The 21388-nt window shown below is 46.0% G+C and overlaps 1 protein-coding gene across 1 annotated transcript; it reads right to left on the bottom strand.

Annotated features, from left to right (window-relative positions):
- Nucleotides 1-15601: 15601 nt before the first annotated feature.
- Neu1 (neuraminidase 1) lies at nucleotides 15602-21254 on the bottom strand. Its single transcript, XM_090355990.1, has 6 exons — nucleotides 20991-21254; nucleotides 20481-20673; nucleotides 18647-18909; nucleotides 17452-17634; nucleotides 17058-17280; nucleotides 15602-16957 (listed from the first exon to the last, which is right to left on the bottom strand). The coding sequence occupies exons 1-6, from the start codon at nucleotides 21147-21149 to the stop codon at nucleotides 16731-16733; spliced, it is 1248 nt and encodes a 415-aa protein (XP_090212116.1). The 5' UTR covers nucleotides 21150-21254; the 3' UTR covers nucleotides 15602-16730.
- Between the last annotated feature and the right edge of the window lie 134 nt (nucleotides 21255-21388).

The following is a 21388-nucleotide window of genomic DNA, read 5'->3' as shown; positions in this document are numbered from 1 at the left end:
GAGGGGTAGTTTTTATGTTTCTTTTTGTAGTAGTAAAGGTTTTTCTTTTTCCTTTCATGCCAATCCTGAGATTAGAACTTGTCTTGGACATTATACTTGTGCATTTTTGCACAATGCTGATGCTCTACCATTTGAGCCACAGCTCTACTTCTAGCTTTTTGGTGGTTAATTGGAGATAAGAGTCTCATGGACTGTCCTGCCTAAGCTGGCTTGAATTGAAATTTATAGATCCAGCCTTCTGAGTACCTAGGATTACATGCATGAGCCACTGACACCCAGCTCTAATGAGTTTTTTTTTTTTTTTTTTTTTTTTTTTTTGCCTGTACTGGGCTTGAACTCAGGGCCTGAGCACTGTCCTTGGACTTTTTCCTCAAGGCTAGAGCTCTGCCACTTGAGCTACAGCATTACTTCCAGCTTTTCTATGTATGTGGTACTGAGGAATCAAACCCTGGTCTTTGTGTATGCTAGGCAAGCACTCTACCACTAGGCCAAACTCCCAGTCCTAATGATATATATATATATATATTTGGGGGGGAGGGGGGACAGGGGTGTCATGGGGCTTCAACTCAGCCTGGGCAGCCCGGGCACTGTCCCTGAACTCTTCAGCTCGAGCCTACCGCCCTACCCTAGAGTCAAGCCCCACTTCCCATTTTCTAGAGGTTAATTGGAGATAAGAGTCTCAGGTTCTTTGGTGCCCGGGCTAGCTTTGAACCTTGATCCTCAGATATCAGCCTCCTGAGTAGCTAGGATTACAGGCATGAGCCAGCATGCCTGGCTCTAATGAGATTTTTTTTAATAATTTAGCTGGGATCTAGAAGTCCCAAAGGGCTGAGTAAAAGCTAAACTGCTCTGCAGGGACATTGCAGACTCTAGACTCACATGTGGTGCTCCCCTAAATGATCACCATAGGGAAAATGAATGGGGTGGGGGGGAGGGAAGGTGCAGAACAAAACAAGGAGATACATTTCCACAGGAATGAGCCAACAGCACAATAACAAATGACTACAGCTAAAACATAACAGCACTCTAGCTTGAGAAAAGAGGCTGAGAATGTTACAAGAGGTAAAGGAGTGAATCCATATTTGCATGCATTAAACATCAAAAAAAGGTAGATTTTGGGGCCGGGAGTTTGGCCTAGTGGTTAAAGTGCTTGCCTAGCATGCATGAAGACCCGGGTTCGATTCCTTGGTACCATATACATAGACAAAAGCTGGAAATGGTGCTGAGGCTCAAGTGGTAGAGTGCTAGCCTTGAGAAAGTCCAAGGACAGTGCTCAGGCCCTGAGCTCAAGCCCAGGACTGGCAAAAAAAAAAAAAAAAGATATTATTTTTATTGTTATTATATTTTTTTTGCCAGTCCTGGGCTCATCATGAGTCTGAGATCTGAGAATCATAGTTTGAACCTGGCCCAGGCAGGGAAGTTAGGAAGTCTTATCTCCAAATAACCAGCAAAGAACTAGAAGTGGAGGTGTGCCAGCAGCAAGTGAAAAACATTGAACTCGGGGCAGGGAGTTTGCTTGCCTAGCATGCACGAAGACCCGGGTTCGATTCCTGGGTACCTCATACACAAAAAAATGCTGGAAGTGGTGCTGAGGCTCAAGTGGTAGAGCTCTAGCCTTGAGAACGTTCGGTTCAGTGCTCAGGCCCTGAGCTCAAGCCCAGGACTGGCAAAAAAAAAAAAAAAACCCCATTGAGCCCAAGTTCCAGTATTAGCACACATTCCTGCACATGTGTGTATATGCAAGTGACAGGAAATCAGGTACTGGGATGTAGCTCAGTGGCAGAGGTGGTGTTAAGTATGAAGGAAGTAGGAATTCTAGAGTAGAAATAAACAGATACACAACCAAGAGGTAAAAACAGACCAAGTAAATTCAAATTAATGAACTGCAAGAGGAACTGGGAGAGGAGTTTGGCCTACTAGTAGAGTGCTTGCCTAGCATACACAAAGACCCAGCTTCGACTCCTAGGTACCACATAGGAAAAGCCAGAAGTGGTGATGTGGCTCAAGTGGTAGAGCTCTCTAGCTTTGAGAAAGGCTAAGGACAGTGCTTAGCGGCCAGGCCCTGAGTTCAAGCCCAGGAACTCGCAAAAAAAAAAAAAAGTGTGTGTGTGTGTGGGAGAATCAGAAAAAAAGAAAGAAAAGGGAGTTTGGAAAGATGAAGGATGGAATGAAATGCTCTACCTTGGCATTGCTGGTTTGGAATTGCTCCCCCAAACTGACTCGGAACAGCTGTAGGTGCCAAGTTCACCTCTACTCGAGCAGATGAGGGTGCCTGACCTCCAGAAGATCAGACCTGGTTAGTTTATTGTAGTCCTCTCTTTTCTGTAACACCTTTAATTCCATGGTTTTCTTCCCTCCCTCCCTCCCTCCTTCCTCTTCTTCCTCCTCCTCCTTCTTCCATTTTCTTTTTTCTGGTGAGATGGGCTGAATTGAAGCCAGCACTGTCCTGCTGACATGGTTTGTTTTTGATGGTCTCGTGGTTTCCCACAGACTAAGGAAACACATTATTCCAAAGGTTAAAGTAACTGCTGACGCTAAAATGTTGGATTTTATTGCCCCGGTCAGGTGAATAGCAGGTGGAAATGGGTCACATTTCAGGGTGGCTATTGTCTGCCATCAAACCATTTCTTTGTTTTTTTTTTTTTTGCCAGTCCTGGGCTTGAGCTCAGGGCCTGAGCACTGTTCTTGGACTTTCTCAAGGCTAGAGCTCTACCACTTGAGCCTCAGCACCACTTCTGGCTTTTTTCTATGTATGTGGTACCAAGGAATCAAACCCGGGTCTTCGTGCATGCTAGGCCAGCACTTTAACCACTAGGCCAAACTCCCGGCCCCCATCAAACCATTTCTTAAAAAAAAAAAATAGTGAAGATAAAGATGTCAGCCACTATTTTTCTGAGGGAATGACTCAAGTGGTAGTAGGAGGCTCCATTTCAGTCTAAGAACCACCAGAAAAGAAAGGGAGAACAGGAAGCAGGGAAGGGAAGTGAACAAGGCAGGTTATCTACCAAGGGCATTAAAGTAAGGTAGGCAACCCAAGCTGAAGCCCTTCCATCTCCAGCATCACACAGACAGGTATTGTTCCGCAATACTTTAACTTCATCTGAAAGAGGCTGAACAACGGCTAAAAAACAAAACCAAACCACATTTACCTAACATGCATGAAGCCCTGGGTTCAATTTCTCAGTTCCACATAAGCAGAAAAAAACAGAAGAGATGCTGTGGCTCAAGTGGTAGAGCACTAGCCTTGAGCAAAAGCAGCTCAAGGACAGTGCCCAGGCCCTGAACTCAAGCCCCGAGCTCCAAGATTGTCAAAAAAGGAAAAACAAAAAAACAAAAACAACCAATCAACCAGTGAAACAAACAAAAACACTTTTTCCCTTAGAAGTGGAGGTATGGTTCAAATGATAGTTAGCCTTGAGCAAAAAAGCTAAGCAAGAGCAAAAGGCCCTATGTTAAGTCCCAGTACTGTTTACACACACACACATTTAAACCGTGTAACAAGGGCTTACACTCAGACTGACAAATTGGAGAGTCTCTTAGCTTGAATTAACCAACAGAAGGCCAGAAGTAGAACTAACGGCTCAGCTGGTAGAGCACCAGCTATGAACAGAAAAATTTAAGGGAAAAGCTAAGAAACCAAGCCCCAACAACAAACAAACAAACAAGCCTACCAGAGGGGGGGAGGGTAATGGGTACCAAGACATGTGAAAGGGTATCAATGTATGTGAATTAATGCACCTTCTATCTGGCAAGTATCATGTAACCCTTTTTACTAATTACAATAAAAAAAAAGCAAAAAACAAAAACAAAAACAAAACAAAACAAAAAAACAAGCCTCCCAGAAAACAAAACAATAAAACAGCACATTTTAAACTGTGTGTCTGTGTGTGCTGGGGATTGAACTAGGCCTTCAGCATGCTTGGCAAGTGTTCTACCACTTGCCTGGTATACATAGGATCAAGTTAGGTCTTGGGTACTATTAATAAAAAATAGAAGGGAGCTGGGCTCACACCTGTAATCCTAGCTACTCAAGAGGCTGAGATCTGAGGTTCACAGTCCAAAGCCAATCTCAGGCAGGGCAGGACAGTCTGTAAGGTCTTTTTTTTGAGGGGGGGTGGTCCTGGGGCCTGGGTACTGTCCTTGAACACTTTTTGCTCGAGGCTAGCGCTTTGTGACTTGAGCCACAGCGCCACTTCCTGCTTTTTCTGTGTGATACAGGGCTTCGTGCATGCTAGGCGAGCACTCTACCACTAGGCTACACTCCTGTCCTTTTTTGCTTCCTCCCACCCCACCCCGTGGTCAGAAGCTTGAACTAAGGGCCTGGACACTATCCCAAAGCTTTTTTGCTCTAGGCTAATGTTCTAACACTTTAGTCACAACTCCACTTCAGGCTTTCAACTGGTGAATTGGAGATAAGAGTCTCAAAGATTTTTCCTGACCATGCTGGCTTTGAACTTCCATTTTCAGATCTTAGCCTCCTGAGTAGCTAGGATGACAGGTGTCACTTATCCTTTGCATCTGTAACTTAAGATTTCCTTGTGATAGCCCTAACCCTTCCACAGTACCCTCTGAACAAATTTATTCCCTCTACCATATCCCCACTGCGCCCTTCTATTCCCCGCTTTCTCAAACACCATTTGATAGGTTTCATCATTCTGCATTCATCCATAGACACGTGTGAATATGTTATGTATCTTTGTATACATACGTGTGCTAGCTCTCTCAGTCCCCTCCACCCCTCGGCCTCTCCTTTCAACCCCCTCTCATTGACCCCTTCCTTCCTAGACAATCCCCCTTGATATTCCCGTGCTGTTACTACTATCGTCCTCATCATTATTCGTCTTCATCATCATCTTCATCATGGCTATTTTTGCCTGTGCTCCACAAACGAATGAGAATGTGAGATATCTGGCATTGAGTTTGGCTTATGTTTACCTCCACTTCTAATTGCTGGGGCATCTCAACATCTCCAGAGATCCAAAGGCTCAGAATCAAGTTTGGCAGAGGTCAAACTACTGTTAAAGACAATATATACGAGGCCATTAGTTCGAACTGAGCTCCTGTACGAGGCTCACCAGATGGAAACCGAGGCAGGGTCACTCAAGCTGAAGTTCTGCATCACCCAGGTGAAAAAAGACTAAGTTTTAGCTAACCTTTCAAGAAATCAGGTGAGAGGGAAAAGGCAATAATAGCCTCTTACCAACAGATCAGGTGTTGTTTGTTTGTTTTGTTTTTGCCGGTCCTTGGGCTTTTTCAAGGCTAGAACTCTACTACTTGAGACACAGCACCTCTTTTGGCTTTTTCTATGTATGTGGTACTAAGGAATCAAACCCAGGGCTTTGTGCGTGCTAGGCAAGCACTCTATCATAAGGCCACACTGCCAAATCCTAATCTCAGTCTCCAGCATGGCTAAGATTACGATTGTGAACAACCACACCTTGCTAAAATAGACCAGTTTCGGCTGATACAATAAGGAAATCTTTTAGCTTTAACCTGGGAAAGGAGTAGCTCCAAAACCACCAGTCTACTTTTCTCATTTCCCTTAGCTCCTCTGTACCTGTAAAACCACACCTTTCTGTTCAGCTCATCAGGGCAGTCATTCAAATGGTCTATAAAATAGAACCGTCATTCTATAAAAATAGAATAGGTGTTGCCTGAATGTAGAATTACAAATAAAACCTGACTAGATGTTTATGCTAGATGCTTTATAGTTTGTCTTCTAACGCAACACACTTCCCTTATATATTGGTTTACTGAGGAGTATAGCAAAGTTAGCCTGGCTTAGCCAGATGCTGGTGGCTCACACCTATAAAATTCTAAATACCCGGATGTTGAGATATGGGAGATCAAGGTTCAAAACTGGCCTGAGCTGAAAAGTTCAAAGATTCCAGCAAAAAGCTGGACTGGTTCACATCCGTAATCGTAACAACTCAGAAGGCTGAGATCTGAGGATCACAGTTCAAAGCCACACTAGGGAAGAAATCTATAAGACTCTTACCTCTAATCATCAAAAAGCCAGGAATGGAACTGTGGTTCAAGTGGTAGAGCCCTAGCCTTACATATAAAAGCTCAAGGACATTTCCCAGGTGCAGGGTTGAAGACCCAGAACAGCACCAAAAAAGGCTGGACTAGGAGCTAGGAGCGTAGCCTAGTGGTAGAGTGCTCGCCTACCATGCACAAAGCTCTGGGTTCCATTCCTTTGCACCATATACACAGAAAAAGCCAGAAGTGGCACAGTGACTCAAGTGGCAGAGCACTAGCCTTGAGCAAAAAAAGAAAAAGTTTCCAAGGATAGTACCTGAAGGGACCCCTTTCTTGACTTCCCCCCAAATCCATCCCCTGTAGGCATCTCCCATCTTCATGACAAAGGAGTAATTAAAGTGCCCCTCCCCCTGTAAAATCACTGATAACAGCACAGTTAAACCAGGTGGAGTTATCAGAATTCCTCCCCTCCCCTATCCCCTTGGCCTGCCAGGAAACTCCCTCCCTTTCCTTTGTCATCAGAGCAGTGTGCCAGAAGCCCACCGGTCAAACAGCAAAGGTGTCAGTGGTTGCCCCAGCCATCACTCAAGTATGTTGAGATTCCATTGGCCACCTGTGTAGGCCAGCCCAACCACATGGCTGGCGGCCTATAAAAGTAGCCTGTGCGATTAGGCGGGGTCGCTCTCTCTCTCTCTCTCTTCATATCTTAGGGATGGCTCTGACCAGTCAGTATGATTCTCGATGCTAGGCACGGAATAAAACTCTGTTTAACTTCCGCTTTTGTGTCAGACTCGTTCCTTTGATCACAGACCCTAATATTGGGGGGACTGGACCCTAACAGTACCCAGGCCCTGAGTTCAAGCTCCAGGACTGGCAAAAAAATCCTGGTCTTGGCCAGGAGTTTGGCCTAGTGGTAGAGTGCTTACCTAGCATGCATGAAGACCTGGTTCGATTCCTTGGTACCACATATATAGAAAAAAGCCGGAAGTGGTGCTGAGGCTCAAGTGGTAGAGCTCTAGCCTTGAGAAAGTCCAAGGACAGTGCTCAGGCCCTGAGCTCAAGCCCAGGACTGGCAAAAAAAAAAAATCCTGGTCTAGAGGTGTGACTCAAGTGGTAGAGTAGCAGCCAAGCATGAAGGCTGAGTAAGCTCAAGGTCCTGAGTTCAAGTTCCACTGTCAACACACACACACACAAGATCCTGAAGCAAAACACTGATGGTGACATGTTCACTTCTTCTACTTGAGCTGCCACTGTCTCCCCAACACTTCCGTCTTTGTTGTCTTGCTTTTACTGAGAAGTTTCCTATCTTATTTTTTGTAAGTTTATACACATGCACAATGTATATAATAATGTACAGGTGTGTGTGCATGTACGTGCATGCATGCACGTGTGTGCCTGCATGCTTGTGTGTGTGCCAGTTGGGTAGCTTGTTGAACTCAGGGCCTAGGTTCTGTCTTTTAGCTTTTTCACTCAAGGCTGGCACTCGATCACTTAAGTCACAGTCCTAATGCCTGGCTTTTTGTTGGTTAGAGATAAATTCCATTTGTTTTCCAGGTTGGCTTTGAACCTTAATTCTCAAATATCAGACTCTTAAGCCACCGGCACCTAGCATGTACGATAATTTTGTGTGTGTGCTAGTCCTGGGGCTTGAACTCAGGGCCTCAGCACTGCCCCTGAGCTAGTGCTCTACAACTTGAGCTACAACACCACTGCCAGCTTTTTTGGTAGTTAATTGGGAGATCAGAGTCTCACAAACTTCCTGCCCTATCTAGCTTTGAGCCACAATCCTCAGATCTCAGCCTCCTGAGTAGCTAGAATTATAAGAATGAGGCCTGGTGCCTGGCTGTTGGTTTTGTGCTGTTTTGTCTTGATAAAGGTCCCTCTAGGTAGCCCAGGCAGGCCTCAAGTTCTGTTTCAGCCCATCAAGTGCTGGGATTACAGATGTACATCACGCTCAGCTTGATAATATACAGTTAAGAGTCTCAGGCTGGGAATGTGGCTCAGTGGTAGAGGGCATGCATGAAGCCCTGGGTTTGATTCCTCAGTACAGGTGTGTCACATAAACAGAAAAAGCCAGAAATGATGCTGTGGCTCAAGTGTAGCATGCTAGCCTTGAACAAAAAGCTCAGGGACAGTGCCCAGGCCCGGAGTTCAAGCCTCAGAACTGGCAAACAAATAAATAAAAATAGTGTGTAATCAGCATAGGCCTTGAGATCTGGTTCCACAAACTTCTGACTTGCACATTTTGGGGCTACAGTAAGTATTATTTTTGGTTTCATTTCCACAGGAAATGTGAACTTGGGTTTGGAATTTTCCAGACACTGTCTTTGTCCTTCTTTCCTTCCTCCTTTTGCAGTGTTGGAGCTTAAACTTCACACATAGTAGGCAAGCACTCTACTACTGAACTTCATCCCTGAATTCAGGGCCTGAGCACTGTCCTTGGGTTTTCTCAAAGGCCAGTGCTCTACCACGTGAGCCACAGCACCACTTCCAGCCTTTTCTGTGTATGTGGTACTGGGGAATCAAATCCAAGGCTTTGTGCATGCTAGGCAAGCACTCTATCACTAGGCCCTGCTCCCAGTACTTCCTCTTTTCTTTCTTTCGGTGGTACTGGAGTTTTTGCCCGGGGACTCACACTCGCTAGGCAGGAGTTTTACCACTTGCGCTGTACTCCCGGCTCGTTTTGCTTGGCTTCTGTGTTGGGTAGGGTCTTAAATTTTTGTCCACAGCTGGCCGCACTGTGAGATTCTCCTACCCACCAGTGCCTAGGGATAACCCACTGTGGACCACACCTGACTTGTTCGTTCAGATGCTAACTTTTTGCCTTGGCTATTTTGACCTCTGCCTGTGGAATAACCAGGACTACATTTATACCACCAGTTTTAATTTTTTTGTTTGTTTGAGGGGATTTCCCTTCTTTCTGCCAGCTAAACTTTGTACTAGAATTTTGTTTAAACCTTTTATCTAGGATTGTCTGGGGTTCAGTAGTACAGGGCTGAGATAGCGTTTGTCTCAGGCACCGTTTATAAGCACTGGGTGGTGGGGGAGACAAAAAACAGCAAACTCTAGGGTTCTGAACTTGCAGTTATGTGCTGGGTCCCCAGCTTGCTCAGGTTATCACGGGTCATTGGGTCTGTGAGGAGGTCCTTGTCACCTTGCCAAGCTAAGGGTTCTTGACTCACAGCCACCTGCTGCTTCTGTTTTACCTCACAGTAGCTCTTGGGCAGATATTCTTAGTATCACTGTTTCTTTTATTATTACTTTTTTTTCTTTCCTTCTTTTTTTTTTTCAGTATCAGGGACTTGAGCTTGTTAAGAGACGTGCTCTGTCACTTGAGCCAAGCACCCTCTCCCCTTATTCTTTCCCACTATTTGTGACCAATAAAACGGTCAGCAATACTTTGTTGGTCTGGGCAACAGTGGCTCACGCCTATAATTCTAGCAACTCTGGAGTTTAAGAGCTGAGAATCATGGTTCAAAGCCAGCATGGGTAAGAAAGTCCATGAGACTCTCATCTTTAATCAACTACTGAGAAAAGGCTGGAAGTGGTACTGTGGCTCAAATGGTAGAGGACTAGCCTTGAGCAAAAAGAAGCTTAGAGATAATATCCAGACCTTGAGTTCAAGACCCAGGATTGGCACAAAAACAAAAAATAACTTTGTCAGGTGTGTGATCACTTCTGCTTACTCACCAGCATTCATCACATGTTGTGTTAAGATTAGAAATGAAGGACTGGGAGTTTGGCCTAGTGGTAGAGTGCTTGCCTAGCTTGCACAAAGACCTGGGTTCAATTCCTCGGTACCACATACATAGAAAAGCCGGAAGTGGTGTGGTGGCTCAAGTGGTAGAGCACTAGCCTTGAGGAAAGCCCAAGAACAGTGCTCAGGACCTGAGTTTAGTTCCCAGGACAGACAAAAAAAAAAAAAAAAGGTTGTGAGACATGGAAAGATTGAGAGGATGGGGAGCCTCTTCCCTGAACTCTCAGAACGCTGAATGTCTCCTGAAATGCTCAGTCAGTGCTGGCTTGAAGGACCTCAGATTCCAATCCTAGGTGTAGGCTAATTCCACACCAAACTTTCTGGAAATTTAGGGACAGACAAAAATCTGTGTTAATAGGTATTTGCTGCTTGCACTTGCTTCTTAAGATAAGAGCTGCTTATCACTTGAATGTGTTACATGGCTAATGCTTGTGACTTCAAGGTTATTGTGATCTCACTTTATACACCCCGGTCCCTTGTGAGATGAACTCAGGACATGTGGAGCTGGAGGAAGACTACAGGCCCCGGGTGCCCCAAGCCTCAGTTTCACCATCTGGGGTCCGTTATTGTCTTGTTCGCGGTTGCCACAGGTTACAACAATTACCCTCCCCTTCCTTTTTGTTGTGTGTGTTGGGGTTGAAACCAGGGTGGCATGCATGTTAATTAAGCAGGTGAGTACCACTGAGCCATGTTCCCAGTCCCCTTCTGTGGCTGCTCCTCTGCTTCTTTTTTTTTTTTTTTTTTTTGCCAGTCCTGGGCTTGAGCTCAGGGCCTGAGCACTGTCCTTGGATTTTCTCAAGGCTAGAGCTCTACCACTTGGGCCTCAGCACCACTTCCGGCTTTTTTCTATGTATGTGGTACCAAGGAATCAAATCCGGGTCTTCGTGCATGCTAGGCAAGCACTTTAACCACTAGGCCAAACTCCCGGCCCCTCCTCTGCTTCTTGTATACCTCTGGAAGTGTCCCTGCGGTGACACGGGGACATCATGATATTCTGAGAGCTTGTCATAGACAGGGAAAATTAAGTATAGGTCTTGCCTTTCTTTTATAAATCATGTTTTAGGGTAACCAATTAGTCTGGAAAGAGGGAAAGCCCATTTTATTACCAAAAAATTCTGGCAAATAGCCAGGTGCCTATAACTCAGAAGGCTAAGAACTGAGGATTGTGATTCGAAGACAACCTGGACAAGAAAGTACATGAAACTCTTACCTCCAATTGAACTCCAAAAATCCAGAAGTGGAATTATGGCTCAAGTGATAGAGCAGCAGTCTTAAGACTGGGATAGCACCCAGACACTGAGTTCAAGCCCTAGTACTGGCTCATGAGCATGCACACACACAAAGAAATGGGGTAGCTGGCTAGTAAATGAGGAAGAAACTAAGAGAATTTAAGTCATCATTTTGCAACTTCTCATGCAATAACTGAATCAGGCAATACACATCTGCAGATGAAAGAATCTGTTGGAAAGTTGGCAGTGGAAATTTCCGGAGGAGGCAGGGCTCAGGCTGTGGCCATCTGAAACCACTACTGTCAGCTCAGACAGACAGCACCAGCCCTCTAGTCCGGCAGATGGAAGCACACCATACCCACGAAGGAATTCCTCCAAAATGGAATCCAAATTGAACTTAACTCGTTGCAGCTTGATACTTGGAAAAACAAGAGGTGGAGGCAGGAGCTAAATGGCAGCAAGAAGGCAACGTGATAAATCCTGGGAGTGGAATATTTCAGCTACAGGGCATTCAAAATAAATCAGTCAAAAGAGGGAGAGGTGGCAGGTGACTGTAGAGCAAGAGATTTAATGCTGAGAATGTGGCTTACTGGTAGCAGTGCATGGCTAGCATGCATGAAACCCTGGGTTTGATTCCTTAGTACCACATAAACAGAAAAAAGCTGGAAGTGGCCTTGTGGCTCAACTGGTTGAGTGCAAGTCTTGAGCAAAAGAAGCTCAAGGACAGTACCCAAGCCCTGGGTTCCAGCCCTTGGACTGGCAAACAAAACAAACAACCTATGAGCCATCCAAATGCAATTTACATTTTTTCTTGGGTCTTAATTTGAACAACTCAGCTCTGAATAAGATTTCTGAGATATCTGAGGGAATTTGAAGAATAGGTGGCTATTAAATGATACCAACATTATCCTTAAATTTTGAGTATGCAATGTTCATTTAAAAAGAATGAAATGTTAGCCAAGTGTGGTGACTCTCACCTTTAATCCTAGCTACTCAGGAAGCTGAGGTTGGAGGACTGTGGTTCAAAGCCAGCCCAGACAGGAAAATCTGTGAGACTCTTATCTCCAGTCACCACCAGAAAACCAGAAATGGTGCTGTGGCTCAAGGGATAGGGCAGTAGCCTTGAGCTGAAGAATTCAGGGACAGTGTCCACACCCAGAGTTCAAGCCCCACAACCGACCCCCCTGCAAAAAAAAGAATGAAATGATACCTGATACCTAATGGTGTATATTAGGTATCATTTCCTTTAATGATCTATCAGCAAAAGAAAGGAAAAGGATGCCGAGCATAGGTAGCTCATGCCTGTAATTCTAGGTTGAGATCTGAGGATTACAGTTCAAAACCATTGTAGGCAGAAAAGTCCATGAAAGTCCTATCTCCAATTAACTATGAAAAAGCTGGAAGTAGGGCCGGGAGTTTGGCCTAGTGGTAGAGTGCTTGCCTAGCATTCACGAAGACCCGGGTTGGATTCCTCGGTACCACATACATAGAAAAAAGCCGAAAATGGTGCTGAGGCTCAAGTGGTAGAGCTCCAGCCTTGAGAGAGTCCAAGGACAGTGCTCAGGCCCTGAGCTCAAGCCCAGGACTGGCAAAAAAAAAAAAAAAAAAAAGCTGGAAGTAGAGCTGGTAGAGTGTCAGCCCTAAGCACCAAAGCTCAACGACAGGGGCTGGGAGTTTAGCCTAGTGGTAGAGTGCTTGCTTAGCATGCACGAAGATCCAGGTTCAATTCCTCAGTACCACATACATAGAAAAAGCCAGAAATGGTGCTGTGGCTCAAGTGGTAGAGCTCTAGCCTTGAGAAAGCCCAAGTACAGCACTCAGGCCCTGAGTTCAAGCCCCAGGACTGGTAAAAAAAAAAAAAAAAAAAAAAAAAAAACTCAATGACAGTGCCCAGGCCATGAGTTCAAACCCAAAAATAAAGGAAAAGGAATATAATTTCCTGATTGGTTAAATAGGGAGCAAGGAATGCTTCTCTTGTTCTCCTTACTTTAACTAAAATACACTAAATAACATGTACTAAATACATATGTATATATATACACATACTTTAAATATACTAAAATAAATCGTTGCTAAAACTTAAAAACAAAAGGAAAGGAAAAGAGGAACAAGAAGCAAATGAGTGTTAAGGACAGAGTTCAGTGGCAGAGTTCTTGCCTAATGAATGTCAGGCCTTGGGTTTGATCCCTGATACAGGGAAGGAGGACAATGAGGGACAAAATAAAGTAAACATGCAACACTTAAACTTTTTCTCTTGGGGCCAGGAGCGTGGCCTAATGGTAGAGTGCTTGCCTAGCATGCACAAAGCCCTGGTTTTGATTTGTCGCATACACAGTAAAAGCCAGAAGTCATGTTGTGGCTCTAGTGGTAGAGCCCTAGTCTTGAGAAAGCCCAAGGACAGTTCCCTTTTATTTTGTGTACCTGTGCTGGGCTTGAATTCAAAGCCCCCTGCTCTTGATTGACTTTTTGTGCTCAGGGCTGACAGTCTACCTCTTGAGTCACTGATCTACTTCTGGCTTTTTGCTGGTTAATTGGAGACAAGAGGCCCCTGGACTTTTATACCCAGGTTGGCCTTGAAATCTTGATTCTCAGCGCGCAGCCTCCTCAGAAGATAGGATCACAGGCATGAGACAACAGTGCACGGCTTTCTTTCTTTCTTTCTTTCTTTTTTTGCCAGTCCTGGGCACTGAACTCAGGGCCTGGGCACTGTCCTTGGGCTTTTCCTCAAGGTTAGTGGTCTACCACTTGAGCCACAGCACCACTTCCGGCTTTTTTTTTTCTATATATGTGGTTTGGAGGAATGAAACCTGGGTTTTTGTGTATGCTAGGCAAGCACTCGACCACTAAGCCAAACTCCTGGCCCCATAGTTTTTATTTTCTTTTTGAGACAGTGTCACCCTATATAGTGCAAACTGGCCTTAAATTATCTTCCTGCCTCCACCTGCCAAGGGTTGGGACTATAGACATGAACCACAGATATGGTAATAGCTTATCTATTGTCCCAGCTACTTGGGACTCTGAGGCAGGAATTAGCAACCAGCCTGGGAACGTGGTGAGGACCTATCTTAAAACAGAACACAAATCAAAACTATATATATATTGGCCTCATGGGAATTACTTCCCTTGCTTTTGCATTTTTGTAAACACATAAATTTTATTTTATTTTGTCAGTTGTGGGTGCTTTTTCTGAGGTTAGCATTTTACCACTTTAAGCCACGGGGCGGCCTCTTCTGGTTCTCTGGTGGTTAATTAAAGATTAGAGTCTCATGGACTTTCCTGCCCAGGTTGGCTTTGAACTGGGATCCTCAGATCTCAGCCTCCTGAGTAGCTAAGATTCCTGGTGTGATACATGGGCCCAGCTCTCACTTGCAAATTTTAAAAATATTTGAGTATTGCAGTGCTAGGGATCAACCCAGAACCTACCACTAGACCAAACCCCCGGCCACACACAAAAAATAAAGAAAAAAAAAGCTAAATTTAATGCAGCATGGTTAGGTCCACATTCAGGGACTTGAACTACACGATAAGCCTTTTTTGTTTCAGCTTATTTACTTATCCGTTTTCTCTCTGTGTGTATGCGGGTACTGGGGTTTGCTAGTGCTCTACCAGTGGAATCATACCTCCACTTTTGTTTTTCTACTGGTTAATTGGAGATAAGAGTCTCACAGATTTGTCTGCCCGGATTGGCTTTGAACCAGAACCTAGCAGTTAGGATTGAAGTATGAGCCGCTGGCACCCAGCTTTAGCTTATTTTTATGTAACATCTGTCCTTTTGCAGCCAGCTTTGACTCTAATCCTCTAAGTAAGCATCCCTAGTAGTTGAAATTACAGGCATGATTACAGGCTTGTGTTGACAGAAATCTCCATAACTTTAACCTTGATTCCAAGAAGTGGGAATTACAGGCATAGGCCATTATGCCTATGCACAATTTTTTTTTGAGCAGGGAATATGATATAATATGCCTATACTTTACCATGAAGCCATCCACATGTCCTTTTCAACATTCCTTTTACGTGTGTGGTACAAACTACACATGCTAAGCAAGTACTCTACCACATGGGTACCCCAACAACTATTCCGATTTTCTTTTGTTTGGGGGACATCTTGCCACTCCATCTGCTCAGGCTGGCCTCAGACTCTTGTCTCCATCCTGTCTCTGTCTCCTACAGCTGTACACTACTCTGCACTTCCTGTGCAGGCACTATGCTTCTTCTTCACATGGGAAAGCCAAGGCTCTCCCACCCATGCACAGGCTGGAAGCATCTGGAGTAGTGATTTTTCATATCACTTATCATAGGAAGTGCTTATTTTGGGCCCAGCTAGCTTGGGACATTTGCCCATTTGATTTTCCACAACTACTTCTTATTTCATGTATGTATGTAACAAGGAACAGGACTGTAGATGTAGCTAAAATGAGTAGGACTTTAGGTTTGAGCCCCACACCATAAAACAACAATCAAATTTAATTTAACCAGGCATAGTGGTGCCCACCTGTAATCCCAGCACTCAGAAGGAATGAAATGTAAGGCCAGCCTGGGCTACATAGTGAATTTCAGACCAGTATAGGTGACACAGCAAGACCGTATCTTAGAAAAGCAAACAGGACTAGAAAATTGAAAAAGAAAGAAAAAAAGAAAGAAAGAAAGATTAGGTTTCAAAGTATCCTACAGAGCTCATCTTCTTATTCATAACAACTCTGAAAAATAACCTGGTTTCCTGTTTATATGAAGGAAACCAGAGGGCGGGGATATAGCTCAGTGGCAAAGCACTTGCCTAGCAAGTACAAAGTCTTGGGTTCAATCCAGTACCAAAAAAGACATATATATGTACACACACACACACACACACACACCTCCCCCCTCAAAAAACAAATAAGAAGATGAAAGAAGTTGGAGAGCCAGGTTCTGGTAGCTCACACTTATAATCCTAGCTACTCACGAGGCTGAGATCTGAGGATCTCAATTCAAAGCCAACCCAGACTGGAAAGTTCATGAGACTCCTATCTCCAATTAATCACAAACAGTTGGAAGTGGGGTAGTGCCTCAGCACAAAAGCTCAGAGCAGTGTCTAGGCCTACAGTTCAAGCCCCAGGAGCCAGAAAAAGAAAAAAGAAGGAAGTCAGAGTGAAAGCAGGGTGGTACATTAGATTCAGATTTCTCCCATAGGCACACTAGTTACCAGTCCATGTACATGATGAAAACAGAACCATGATGTGCGCTGACAGAACTGCAGAGACTACAAATGCTCGCCTTGCTTCATTAAGAATTTTGAGTTCTGAATACTTCGATTCATAAATAGTGAGGGGAAGGAGGGTGTGAGTACTCAGTTCCCTGCCCTGAAACTAAAATATGGGGCTTTTCACCAACCCTTTACAAAGCTGGTATCTTCTAACCCCTTCTCAGCAGCTTGGCCTTGCCTGTTTCCTGAGTTTGCATTTATTCATTTCTCTAGCCCTTCCTAGCCCTGTCTGAGAAAAGAGCAGCCTCTGTCTTGGTAGGACAGAAAGGGGAGCAGCCTTACCCAGTGTAGCAGAAAGAAAGTACTCCCAGGAGAGGGCAGGACTTCTTGGGGGACAGGGGAGAAGGCTGAGTTTTTCATTCTAATGGGGGTGATTTGCCTGTCAAAGTGAAGTTGAATCGGCAAATGGGTAGAGTGCAAAGAAAAGTGGAGCTGTCCTTCAGGCATTCCCAGCAGACCTTCTACAGAGCTGTGGTCCTGAAGGCAGAGTCTGGAACTTTCTGCCCCAGGGGCAGGATGTGGCTCAAAGTGTCCCATAGACGCTGATTTTGACCATGGAGATGCTCTCTGTGTAGTGGTTTAGGCCTTTCTCGAACAGGACGTACAGCTGGGGTGACTCCATTTCTCCATTCCTGCTGTTCTCCAGGGCTGTCAGGGAGGAGTAGCCACTGGGTCCTGGCCACAGCTGGACTGTCTCTTTCTGCCATGAGGTACCATTGCTGAGGCTCCAACGCAGGGTCAAGTTCACTCCTAGGAAGAGCAGTGATTAGGAGAGGCAGGATGTTTGGTCTGCCCGGGCCTTGGGTAGACACCAAAGCAGCCCTGGTTCACCCTCCCCTCAGGCACTCACTGGACTCTGGGTGGGCTGGATTGGAGAAGAAGACAATGCCAGAGTTGGTGGCTACAGCTCCAGCTGCCACCACGGGATCCACAAGCTCAGGATCAAAGGTCACATCCCTTAGCCTCAGTGTATCACAGGCGTCATAGCTGCGGAGGACAATTCGGCAGTGGCAGTGGTAGTTATTCTGGTTCCGGGCGTTGATGATGACAGAACCATCTGGAAGCTCATAGGGCTAAGGGAGGAGAACAGTGCTGTGAGAGCATCTGGGGGGTGGAGGGTGGGATGAAGAGAGCAGGGGAAATGCTCTGTCCTTGAAGGGACTCAGGACTGGGCCTGTGGGAGGAATAGTGCTTGGAGGGTACAGTAGGTGGAATGGGTGGGCAACTTGTCCTGGGCTCCTCACCTGGCACTCATCAGGGTTGAAATCATTTTCTCGCTTGGGCTGGCCATACGGGATGCCACTGATCCCAGTCCCATAGCGCCAGGAGGCACCGTGGTCATCGCTGAGGAGACAGAAGACCCCGTCCCTTTCCAATGTGCCATGGCCACACACGATGAGCCGGCCCTTCTGTGGCTCCCGCTGTTTCTGTGAGAAGGGGTGGGTGGTGGGTGTCATAGAGGGAGACAGGCTGGGGCCCTTGGAGAGAACAGGGGATCGGCCACCCCCCAAATGTGAGGACATGGCTGGTTTCTTTCTTAATGGTCCCAGAAAAATCCCACACATATAGACTGAATAAACCTCATAGACTACAGCCCAAATTAATTTTTTTTTGTTTGTGCCAGTACTGGGGCTTGAACTCAGAGCCTCACATACTTACTTTGCTTTTCCTGCTCAAGGCTGGCACTCTACCACTTGAGCCACATTTGTACTTCCACTTTTTCTTGGATTTGCCTGCTTGGACTAGCCTAGAACTAGGATCCTCAGAACTTAACCTTGTAAGTAGCTAGGATTCCAGGCTTGCATCACTGGTGTCCAAACAAATTATCTTTGTGTGTGTTAGCACTGGAGTCTGAACTCGGGGTTCCATGCATACTAGGCAGGTGCTCTGCCACTGGAACCGTGACCCCAGTTCTTTTTATTGTAGTATTTTTCAGATAGAGTATGGCAATTTTGCATGGGAGAGCCTCAGACCTTCATCCTTCTACTGCCACCTCCTAAGGAGCTAGGATTACAAATATGGCCACCATTCCAGCTTGCTCTATCTTGCTAATCTTTGTCCACCTTCCACAAGAAGCTCTTTTCTTAAAGAATAAATTTCTCAGGTCATTCAATGTGTGCTGCTGAACACGATACACACAAGAGGGCCCAAACTCAGGAACTTAAAGTTACCATGTTTTATGTTGCAAAAAGTGACCTCATAGATTGAAGGGGGAGGGGCATAGTCCTGTGACAATTCCCAAGAAGGAAGCCCTATCTTTACCAGTCCCATCTTTGCCTGGTACCATGTTCCTCCCAGATGTTTCTTCTAAATATTTCCACCCAAGACAGAAAACCTGAGTTTATGGGATCTTCTCTTTAGGAGGAATCCAGTTTAGGATATCACCTTAGATTTCCCCAGGGAAATTTTCCCATTCCATGCATCTCCCAGGACAGAGACCTGAATGCCAGATCCTGGTCCTGGGGCAAACATCTCAGTGCCGATATCCAATGAGAGATTCCGGGGTGGGCTCCAGGAAATGCCATCATCCTTGCTCCATACCAACATGGTGGAGGCCACCTGGCAGCGGACCTTGTGAGCACAGAGGGTGTAGAGAAGGAACACCACTCCTGTGTCCACGTCACTTACTACTGCCCCCAGGTTCAGTCCATCCGGGGCTTCCCCATCATCTACAATGAATTCTGTAGTAGACCATGTGCTACCTGTTTCAAAAGAAAAAGAAAAAAAAAATGCAGAGTGTTCTGGAGGTGGCTTCTGTTGGGGGCTGAGTATGGGGTCAGGGTGACCTTGGACCTGCACACCAGAGTACACAGGAAATGAGCTATTATCATGACTTTGGGCTGTGTTAATCCCTTCTTGTTTACTTGATTGCAGTTTTGTACGAATGCAACACCTGGCAGTTTCCTGGCTTTAAGAAAAGTATTTAAGATTGGAACATAGAAATAAATGGGGCTACAGTCTTAAGCTTTACTATAGTCTTAAGCTCGCCTTAGGCTGCAGTCTTGGGCTGCTGACTTGAGCTGTAGACCTCCTGAGCCCATCTTTCCCTTGTCTTCTTCTTTTCCAAGTCCCTACCCCCTAAGTCAGGAACCCCAGTTCGCTGCCAGTGGACCCCGGCAGCCTTCAACCAAAACTTCTTTCTAACTTCTTGCCTTTCCTTAGAAATCCAAGGCCATAATGTGGCCCCAGGGCCCTACAAGTTCTGCCCCACCTTACATCATCAAGTCATAAAAACTGTAATTCCTGATATTTCTCCCCTTAAGGCCTTTGCATGGCATTTTCTTCTTCAAATTGTTTTCTTCCCTGAGTATTGGTGGCACTTCTGTAACATTAGCTACTCAGGAGATCTCATATTTATGGTCCAAAGTCAGTCTGGGCAGGAAAGTCCACTAGACTTTTATCTCCAATCAACCACCAGAAAAATCAGAAGTGAAGCTGTGGCTTGAAGTGGCTTGAAGAGCACTAGCCTTGAGCAAAAAGAGCTCCAGGATAGCACCCAGGACCTGAATTGAAGCCCAATGATTGACAAAAACAAAATAAAATGTTATTCTCTTCAAATAGTTGCATAAAGGGGTATCCATTTATCATTCTACTTTCCCTTATCTATCCACTACACCCTCTTCTCCTTTCCTACTTCAGTTGTCATGTAGCACATTGAATGTTAAGACTACATGAACTTCTTTATTCTTTTTTCTTTTTTTGAAATATCAATACTGGGGTTCAAACTCAAGGCCTAGCACTCTCACTTGGCTTTTTCTGCTCATGGCTTGAGGCTCTATCACTTGAGACATCCCTCTACTTCTTGCTGGTTAACTGGAGATTAGAGTCTCATGGATTTGTTTGGGCTGTATCTTAACTTCTATCCTCAGATCTCAGCCTCATGAGTAGCTAGGATTATAGGCATGGGCTACCAGCCTATAATCTCCACTGTTCAGAATCATCTAACTTGAATCTTTGCCCCTATGTCACCTATTTAAATGCCAGCGCCTGCTCTACTCCTTGCTCTATCAATTTGACCACTTCCCCACCCCAAATGATCAAATTTTTTAAATTACTATATCTGTGGACTAATTCTTACTAGGAGAATACAAGTCCCATGAAGGCAGACACAGAATTTTGATCTACTTGGTTCATGGCTGTAGTCACAGAATCAGCTGTCATATAGCTGGTGCTTCAATAGACATTTATTTCCTCCTAAGGGGTTGGCTTTGAGGGTCTCAAGCCTCAGCCCTCCAAGTTTCTCTGGTCTTATCCACGCCTGGAATCGTTCTACCTTGGTCCGTGGACCTCCGCAGGGCGATGAACTTGGCCCCCTCGTCAGATGAAGACATTTTTCTGGCCTCGGAGAAGGCAAGGAGAGTACCCCGAGGAGTGGCGGTGATGAGCGGGATGCGAAAGGTGTCCACGGAGCCAATCTGCTTCCCGCTCACCCACAGCAACTGTTCCATGGTCACCAGCGGCTGCACCTTTGTGGGAGGCGTGGACTGTCACCGGAGCCAGAGACGCACCCAGGGAGCCGGAGACGCACCCAGGGAGCCGGAGACGCACCCAGGGAGCCGGAGATGCTGAGCTTCCCAGGAGGTTCCCAGCAGGGGTGGGGGTAGGGATCCAGGACAGGATCACCGGAGTCTAAGGAGGGTTTGCTCTGGAGCTGGCAGGGAGAAGGGGCGCTCGGGAAGGCAGGGATCGGGGAGCAGGGATCGGGGAGCCGGCAGAGTCCTGCCGGGGAGGGACTCGGGGGCTGGGGGCGGCACCGGTCGGAGACCACCGGGCGGTGACTCACCAGACTGAAGTCGTTCCTAGTCCGCGCCTCGGATCCGTCCAGAGACAACAGCAGAGGGATGATCACGACCAACACCCCGACCCTACAGCCTTCCCACAGGCCCAGTGTCCCAGATCTCCAGGATCTGCCCTGGAGCGATGTGGCCGAGGGTCCCCCCATCCTGTCTCCCCCGAAGACCCCGGCCGAGAGCCAGACAGGGGCTGAAACCAGTCACCTGACCCGGGCCCTTTAAAAGCTGGGAGGCCACTCGGAACCTAGCCCACTGGTACCGCCTCCCGCGCCAGTGCGGGCCCTAATTGGTCCTCAAACATCCTGACCTCCTGCCTCCCGCCTGGCCGCGCCTCCGAGATGGCCCTTCTGATTGGCTCTTTTTGTAGGAGCGCGTGACGCTCAGGAAG

This window comes from Megascapheus bottae, chromosome 22 (genome assembly GCF_031878675.1).
Source record: "Megascapheus bottae isolate mThoBot1 chromosome 22, mThoBot2.hap1, whole genome shotgun sequence".
Lineage (NCBI taxonomy): Eukaryota > Metazoa > Chordata > Mammalia > Rodentia > Geomyidae > Megascapheus > Megascapheus bottae.
This window is presented reverse-complemented; position numbering and strand designations above follow the sequence as displayed.